The 7,507-nt window shown below is 62.0% G+C and overlaps 2 protein-coding genes across 2 annotated transcripts in view; one reads left to right on the top strand and one right to left on the bottom strand.

Moving 5' to 3' along the window:
* Window positions 1-6,657, top strand: part of MINK1 (misshapen like kinase 1) — a 47,181-nt gene extending 40,524 nt beyond the window's left edge. The window contains exons 16-33 of the mRNA XM_024736204.1: window positions 273-533; window positions 977-1,062; window positions 1,220-1,330; window positions 1,478-1,590; window positions 1,747-1,832; window positions 2,059-2,082; window positions 2,188-2,351; window positions 2,740-2,845; window positions 2,933-3,070; window positions 3,262-3,370; window positions 3,698-3,865; window positions 3,972-4,115; window positions 4,319-4,453; window positions 4,642-4,742; window positions 4,825-4,974; window positions 5,059-5,218; window positions 5,309-5,448; window positions 5,814-6,657. Coding sequence (XP_024591972.1) covers window positions 273-533; window positions 977-1,062; window positions 1,220-1,330; window positions 1,478-1,590; window positions 1,747-1,832; window positions 2,059-2,082; window positions 2,188-2,351; window positions 2,740-2,845; window positions 2,933-3,070; window positions 3,262-3,370; window positions 3,698-3,865; window positions 3,972-4,115; window positions 4,319-4,453; window positions 4,642-4,742; window positions 4,825-4,974; window positions 5,059-5,218; window positions 5,309-5,448; window positions 5,814-5,897 — 2,280 coding nt within the window. The 3' untranslated portion in view covers window positions 5,898-6,657. The remainder of the gene's footprint in view (window positions 1-272; window positions 534-976; window positions 1,063-1,219; window positions 1,331-1,477; window positions 1,591-1,746; window positions 1,833-2,058; window positions 2,083-2,187; window positions 2,352-2,739; window positions 2,846-2,932; window positions 3,071-3,261; window positions 3,371-3,697; window positions 3,866-3,971; window positions 4,116-4,318; window positions 4,454-4,641; window positions 4,743-4,824; window positions 4,975-5,058; window positions 5,219-5,308; window positions 5,449-5,813) is intronic.
* A 617-nt stretch (window positions 6,658-7,274) lies between these two features.
* CHRNE (cholinergic receptor nicotinic epsilon subunit) overlaps window positions 7,275-7,507 on the bottom strand; it is a 4,647-nt gene continuing 4,414 nt past the window's right edge. Inside the window, exon 12 of the mRNA XM_024736212.1 lies at window positions 7,275-7,490. Within this exon, the coding sequence (XP_024591980.1) occupies window positions 7,341-7,490 (150 nt within the window). The 3' untranslated portion in view covers window positions 7,275-7,340. The remainder of the gene's footprint in view (window positions 7,491-7,507) is intronic.

Raw genomic sequence — 7,507 nt, 5'->3', positions numbered from 1 at the left:
AAGGGGCCTCACGCAGCACAGCTACATCTCGTGTACACACACGCACACGCCCTTAGCCAGGGACCACAGACCTCAGGATCCGTGGGCAGAGACAGGCGGCTGCACACATCTGTTTCTGTGTCTTACCTGTTCTTGGGCTCTAGGAGCCTCTTTCAATGGATAATTGGAAGCCAGAGGCTTGATTTGCCCCTTCCTCCCAGCCCAAGCCCCAGCTGCCAGGTGGGGACGTGCCACAGAGCAGGCAGCCCACCCTCCCTGGTCTCTCCCCGCAGAGCCTGGTGGCACACCGGGTCCCACTGAAGCCATATGCAGCGCCTGTACCCCGATCCCAGTCCCTGCAGGACCAGCCCACCCGAAACCTGGCTGCCTTCCCAGCCTCACACGACCCCGACCCCGCCGTGCCCGCACCCACTGCCACGCCTAGTGCCCGAGGAGGCGTCGTCCGCCAGAACTCAGACCCCACTTCCGAAGGGCCTGGCCCCAGCCCGAACCCCCCAGCCTGGGTCCGGCCTGATAATGAGGCCCCTCCCAAGGTAAGGACAGCCCTGCTGAGCCACAAAAGGGCAGAGAAATAGTACGGGAGGGGAACGGAGGGCGAGCGGGCGGCAGGCGAGGTAGACGTGGGTTCGGGGTTGGAAGGGAACAGAAGGGCGAGGCGTCTAGCACGGCGCGTCCCGCAGGCGTTACCCTGACGTCTGGTGGGCGGGCCGCCACCCGAGTGTGTCCCGGTGATTCCGTGGTGCATATGGGAGTGGAAGAGTGCCCAGGGTGTCTGGGGAGCGCCAGGGGCCAGACTTTCTGGGTCAGATCCCAGCTCTGCTGTTTCTCAGCTTCGTGACCTTAGACAAATTCATTAGCTTCCCCGACCTGTCTGCTTCTCCGTAAAGGTGAGGAGGGCCCCTTCCAGCGTCTCCGTGAGGACAAGTGTCCGCCAGGCGCCCAGCACAGAGCACTGACTCCTTTCTTCTCTCCTCAGGTGCCTCAGAGGACCTCATCTATCGCCACTGCCCTTAACACCAGTGGGGCTGGAGGGTCCCGGCCAGCCCAGGCTGTCCGTGCCAGGTAACCCCTGGGTGCGGGCAGGCGGCAGCCCAGGGAGCGGCGTGGGGGGCAGAGGGGAGTTTGCCAGGTTACCCGCCTAGGGGTGGGCAAGCCCCGACCCAGTCACCTCAGCCCCCTCCCTGCCCCCGCCCCCGGCACCCCTGTGCTCCCTCCACAGACCTCGCAGCAACTCCGCCTGGCAAATCTATCTGCAAAGGCGGGCAGAGCGGGGCAACCCCAAGCCTCCAGGGCCCCCTGCTCAGCCCCCTGGCCCGCCCAACGCTTGTAGGTAATGGAGTTGTCCCCCCACTACTCACTCCCACCCCCAACTTCTGCCACCTGCTTTCTTCTGGTGATGGCTCCCTCTGCGGTGCAGCTCAGCCTCCCCAGGCGGAGACACCCCGTCTCCCTGACCCTGCCTCTGCCCCTCCCACAGTAACCCTGACCTCAGGAGGAGCGACCCTGGCTGGGAGCGCTCGGACAGCGTCCTCCCCGCCTCTCACGGGCACCTCCCCCAGGCTGGCTCACTGGAGCGGAACCGGGTGGGAGGTACGTGCACGGGCCTCACGGGCAGCCTCCATCAGGGTGGACCCTGCCTTCGGCTGCTCCCGACTGGATGGGGGTGGGGTGGGGAGCGGGCTGGGCTTGAGGCCACCCCCTGTGCAGGTGTCAGTGACCTCCCTTCCCCCACCCCGCCACCTCTAGCCTCCAAACTGGACAGCTCCCCCGTGCTCTCCCCTGGGAGCAAAGCCAAGCCCGATGACCACCGCTCGCGGCCAGGCCGGCCCGCAGTAAGTCATCGGGTGGCACCTCCGGCCCTGCTTTCTCCCGGTTTGGGGCTTTGGGGCCGACGTGGAGCCTCTTGAGCCCCAGGAGCTGGGTTCCAGGGTCAGGGCCTTCATTAATCTGTGACTGGAGGGTCTGTGGGCTAACAGGGGCGCGTCTCAGTCACTAACCTTTCTTAACCTCTCTCCTGCCTCTTCCTGGCTGCCCTTCTTCCCCCACGGCCCCTCCCAGAGCTATAAGCGAGCCATTGGTGAGGTTAGTGAGCAGGGGCCTGCCGGCGGGAGCCCCTCCTGTTACCCTGCCCTTCTCTGGCCTCCTTCGTACCACCGCCTTTCCCCTCACGCAGCTCCTCCCCTGCAGGATTTTGTGTTGCTGAAAGAGCGGACCCTGGACGAGGCCCCCCGGCCTCCCAAGAAGGCCATGGACTACTCGTCGTCCAGCGAGGAGGTGGAGAGCAGCGAGGACGACGAGGAGGAGAGCAACGGCGAACCGTCGGAGGGGAGCAGAGATACCCCTGGGGGCCGGTATGGGGCATCCTGGGGGCGGGGGAGTTGCATCCAGCTTGAGGGAAGGTGGCTCCCTTTTCCCAGAGGAGGGTCCCCGGCTATCACTGCTGGTCAGTTCTTCCTCCCCTTCCCTAGAGAATGGGGTACAGGACTGGGGGCTGGTGTCCCCAGCTCTCTCTCACTGTCCTGTCAGTCGGGGGGCCTCTTTAGGTGCCTCTGTGCGGCCAGCCCTCCCCGACTGCTGGGCAGGGGGCAAGGGCTGCTGGGTGAGGGCTGAGTGCGTCCTGTTCCAACAGACACTGAAGGCGCCAGCCCTCCGGCTCTCGTCTGCTCCCTGTGGCATTCGGGTGGCACTTGGGTGGCAGGCAGGGCCTGGAGGGCCTCCTGACCTTCCTCTCTCCCACAGCAGCGATGGAGACACAGACAGCGTCAGCACCATGGTGGTCCATGACGTGGAGGAGATAGCCGGGACCCAGACCCCCTATGGGGGTGGCACCATGGTGGTCCAGCGCGTGAGTGGGCCCCCCGCCCCGTTCTTCCCCAGCCTGCCGTGCACCTCCTTGGCCCCAGCACTGGCCCCCTTCTCTCTGTTCCTTTAGACCCCTGAAGAGGAGCGAAGCCTGCTGCATGCTGATAGCAACGGTTACACAAACCTGCCAGATGTGGTCCAACCCAGCCACTCGCCCACCGAGAGCAGCAAAGGTCAAAGCCCCCCCTTGAAGGATGGAGGCAGTGATGTAAGTCAGTGAATGTGGCTCCACAGGGCGAGAAGAGATCACTGGCCGTGGGCAGGAGACCCAGGGGTGCTGGGGGCGCTGTGGTCAGCAGGGTGGAGCCCTGGGGAGCTGGTTGGCCAGGTTACAACAGGAGGGGGAGGGCAAGGGCTGGGGTCTGGTGTGTCTGCCTCACTGCCGCCCCCACCCCACAGTACCAGTCTCGTGGGCTGGTAAAGGCCCCTGGCAAGAGCTCGTTCACGATGTTTGTGGACCTGGGGATCTACCAGCCTGGAGGCAGTGGGGACACCATCCCCATCACAGGTGAGATGAGAGATCTGGAGATGGCCATGGGTGGGCCTCTGATGACTGGGCTTCACAAAGCGGTCACGGCCTCCCCTGTGGCCTGAACCTGCCCTGGCACCAAGGGGCCCCCTTGACCCAAGAGAAAAAATGCCCAATGGTGGCTCAGGGACTCGCATGACAGAACGAGGCCTTTGCGAGTCCTTCTGGCCCTGTTTAAACTCCTCCAGGTGCCTCCTCCGTTCTCCAGTCTTTCCCTTTCATTCTGAGTATCCTGGGGTGTGGAGTAAAGAGAGACGGGGTGAGAGGGCTGCAGCCTACTGCCCGTTCCTCTTATCCTTCTGGCAGCCCTGGTGGGTGGAGAGGGTAGTCGGCTCGATCAGCTGCAGTATGACGTGAGGAAAGGCTCTGTGGTCAACGTGAACCCCACCAACACCCGGGCCCACAGCGAAACCCCCGAGATTCGGAAGTACAAGAAGCGGTTCAATTCCGAGATCCTCTGTGCGGCCCTTTGGGGTAAGCCAGGACTGGGAAGGAAAGGAGGGGCCTGGTGTGCCCCCATGCTCCTGGTCAGGCGAGGGCCTGGCTCTGCCTCTGATCTGCCCAAGGGCTCCTATTGCAGGGGTCAACCTGCTGGTGGGCACAGAGAACGGGCTGATGTTGCTGGACCGAAGTGGGCAGGGCAAGGTGTATGGACTCATTGGGCGGCGACGCTTCCAGCAAATGGATGTGCTGGAGGGACTCAACTTGCTCATCACCATCTCAGGTGTGTGTGGAGGGCAGGGCCGGGAGGAGGGCTCAGCCCCTGGGCCCTCCGTCACCACCTTCAGTCTGGGAGGAGGGCAGCCTTGGTCCAGGAGCTGGAAGGTGGGGCCGCACTTTCTCACCCCTCGTGGTTCGCACCCAAAGGATGGCGGGGAGGCAGAAGCTGGACCTCCGATGAGAGGGGTGTGTGTGTCTGTCCCTCAGGGAAAAGGAACAAACTGCGGGTATATTATTTGTCCTGGCTCCGGAACAAGATCCTGCACAATGACCCAGAAGTGGAGAAGAAGCAGGGCTGGACCACTGTGGGGGACATGGAGGGCTGCGGGCACTACCGTGTTGGTGAGGAGGTCACGACACAGTGGCCGGGGCACCTTTGTTTATGAGAAGAGAAAGAAACAGGGGCCTTGGCTAAGAAAGCCTTGTAGCCAGAGGTGGGGGGCACACAGTTGGGGGTACAGACAGACCTGTGGGAGGGGCTGCAGCCCAAGAAGGGAAGTTCCTGCATCCCTCTTCTTTCCTGCCCCCAGTGAAATATGAACGCATCAAATTCCTGGTCATTGCCCTGAAGAACTCTGTGGAGGTGTATGCTTGGGCCCCCAAACCTTACCACAAATTCATGGCTTTCAAGGTAACCCCAGCCTCAGCCCCCAACACTGTTTCAAGGTCTGGCTCCTCCACCCACGTCCCCTAAGCTCTTCTGTCTTCCACAGTCCTTTGCTGACCTCCCACACCGCCCTTTGCTGGTGGACCTGACGGTAGAGGAGGGACAGAGGCTCAAGGTCATCTATGGCTCCAGCGCCGGCTTCCATGCTGTGGATGTCGACTCGGGGAACAGCTATGACATCTACATCCCTGTGCACGTAAGCTTGGCAGGGCTGTGGACAGACTGGGGCCACCAGTCTGTGCCCCAGACTTGGGGCCTCCAGCCCACCTTCTCCTCCCAGATCCAGAGCCAGATCACGCCCCACGCCATCATCTTCCTCCCCAACACGGACGGCATGGAGATGCTGCTGTGCTATGAGGATGAGGGCGTCTATGTCAACACGTATGGGCGGATCATTAAGGACGTGGTGCTGCAGTGGGGAGAGATGCCCACCTCTGTGGGTGAGTGAGGTGCCCGCCCTCCAAGCCTGTGTCCCCGACCGAGCTGGGCTGCAGCCCACTCACTGCCCCTCCACTCCCTTCCCCCCCCAGCCTATATCTGCTCCAACCAGATCATGGGCTGGGGTGAGAAAGCCATTGAGATCCGCTCCGTGGAGACGGGCCACCTAGACGGGGTCTTCATGCACAAACGAGCCCAGAGGCTCAAGTTCCTGTGTGAGCGGAATGACAAGGTGGGAATGACAAGGGGCCTGGGCTCCTGCACTGGGTGGGCCCCCAGGACCTGGGCCCCTGGGCAGAGCTGGGGGAGGGGTGGTTCTGGGTCTTCCTGGAAGGAGGCCTCCAGGGAGCGCACTGTGTGGTCACAGCTTGCCCTTCCCTCGTCTTCCCTCTCTGAGAACTCTCCAGATTCCTTCATCTGGGAGGTCGGCCTGCTGCCCACTTTCCCGAGTGTCCCCGGCTTTCGGAGGGGCTGGGGGGGGGCACTCTGAGGGACTCCGCTCTGCAGTCTCTCTCTCCCCTGCTCCTGGTTAACTGAGACGCTCCCCGCCCCCCCACCTCCGGCATCCCTGGTGACTTCTGTTCCTACTCCACCCAGGTGTTTTTTGCCTCAGTCCGCTCCGGGGGCAGCAGCCAAGTTTACTTCATGACCCTGAACCGTAACTGCATCATGAACTGGTGATGGGGCCCTGGACGGGGCTGTCCCGCGTGGACCAGCCCTCCCCCCGCCACACCCAGACTTCCCGGGCCGCCCTTCTTTTCCCTCCCTGGGCTTTGCTTTTACTGGTTTGATTCACTGGAGCCTGCTGGGAACGTGACCTCTGACCCCTGATGCTTTTGTGATCACGTGACCATCCTCTTCCCCAACATGTTCTCTCCCCAAAACTGTGCCTGTCCCAACTTCTGGGGAGAGGCACAGCTTCCCCTTACCAGGAATTGAGTGGGCCTAGCCCCACCCCCCCTTCTCCACTTAAGAGGAGAGTGCTTGGGGCTTGGACCCCATACCCCACTGCTGCTGACTCGGCAGGGCCCTGGGCCCCTTTATTTGCACGTCAGGGGAGCCGGCTCCCCCCTTGAATGTACCAGACCCTGGGGGGGGTCACTGGGCCCTAGGTTTTAGGGGGGTCACCAGCCACTCCAGGGGCAGGGACCATTTCCTCATTTTCTGAAAGCACTTTAATGATTCCCCTCCCCCCAAACCCCAGGGAATGGAGGGGGGACCCCGCCAGCCAAAACATTTACCCCTTTCCAACCCCTGTCTCTTGTAGCCTCTGCCCTTCCCTGGTGGAGGGAGGGAGCAGGGAGCTCTCACCCTCCATACCCCCTTGCTTGCATCTGTATATAGTGTGAGCAGCAAGTAGCCCCGGCCCCTCCCTGCCCCTACCACTCCCCAATGTAGTGGCCTTGGAGATCTCCGTTTGTTAATAAAGACCATTCAACCAGCTCCCACCATTTCAGGCCTTACGTTATTCTGTTTGCTCTCGGCATCCCAGGTACTAGCCAGGGCCCACCAGCATTGCTGGGATGAAGGGGGCATGGTGGTGTGGAATCTGCAGTCAGTGAGCCTTGGTGGAGAGGGGGTGGATGGGCACTGCTGGGCCAAGAAAACCTAGAGGAAACAACTGAGGGAGGGCGAGGGCATCCTCAGGCTTAACCCTGTGGGGCCCTGCACAGGGGCCATTTGGTTTTCACCCACTCCAGCCTGGCCGGGCCATGATAGGCGCCTGGCTTGAGCCTCTCTATATGCAAGTCCTGCATGGGGCGGGGTCGCTCCTGTTTGGCAACAAATGGATAAAGATCTCTTAGAGGCTCACAGGGCTAGAGGGTCACATGGAGCGGGGACCCAAGAAAAACTGGGAGGTCGGGAAGAATGAATTGAGGATGGTTCTTGCCTTCTGGAGGGTTGACATGCAAGAGCCTTCCTGAACCATCTGCCATCTCCGGCTGCTGTCTGCCCGGGGGCCAGACCTCCACACGTGCGCACGTACGACTCTTGCGAGGCTGAATACAGATTTATCATTAGCAGTACGAAAGGATCGTAGTAAAGCAGTGGGAGCAACTTGTTTTTCAGATTGCCTCCTGGAGATGGGTGGGAACGTTCGTCACCGTGGCTGCAGGCTCACAGCTACATACAGGGCGGGTAGGGCAGTTCGGGCACTTGGTTGAAGTAGGCCCCGAGGAAGATGAGGCTGGAGCCAACAAGGAAGAGCACCAGAGCGGCCCAGAAGCAGATGTTGTCGAGGGCCTTCCCCATGCGCACCCAGTCGGACCCCTCCTGGGGAAGGGGCGGGC

Source organism: Neophocaena asiaeorientalis, unplaced genomic scaffold (genome assembly GCF_003031525.2).
Source record: "Neophocaena asiaeorientalis asiaeorientalis breed wild unplaced genomic scaffold, Neophocaena_asiaeorientalis_V1.1 scaffold129, whole genome shotgun sequence".
NCBI lineage: Eukaryota > Metazoa > Chordata > Mammalia > Artiodactyla > Phocoenidae > Neophocaena > Neophocaena asiaeorientalis.
The sequence above is the reverse complement of the archived record's forward strand: the minus strand, read 5'-3'. Positions and strand labels throughout refer to the sequence as shown.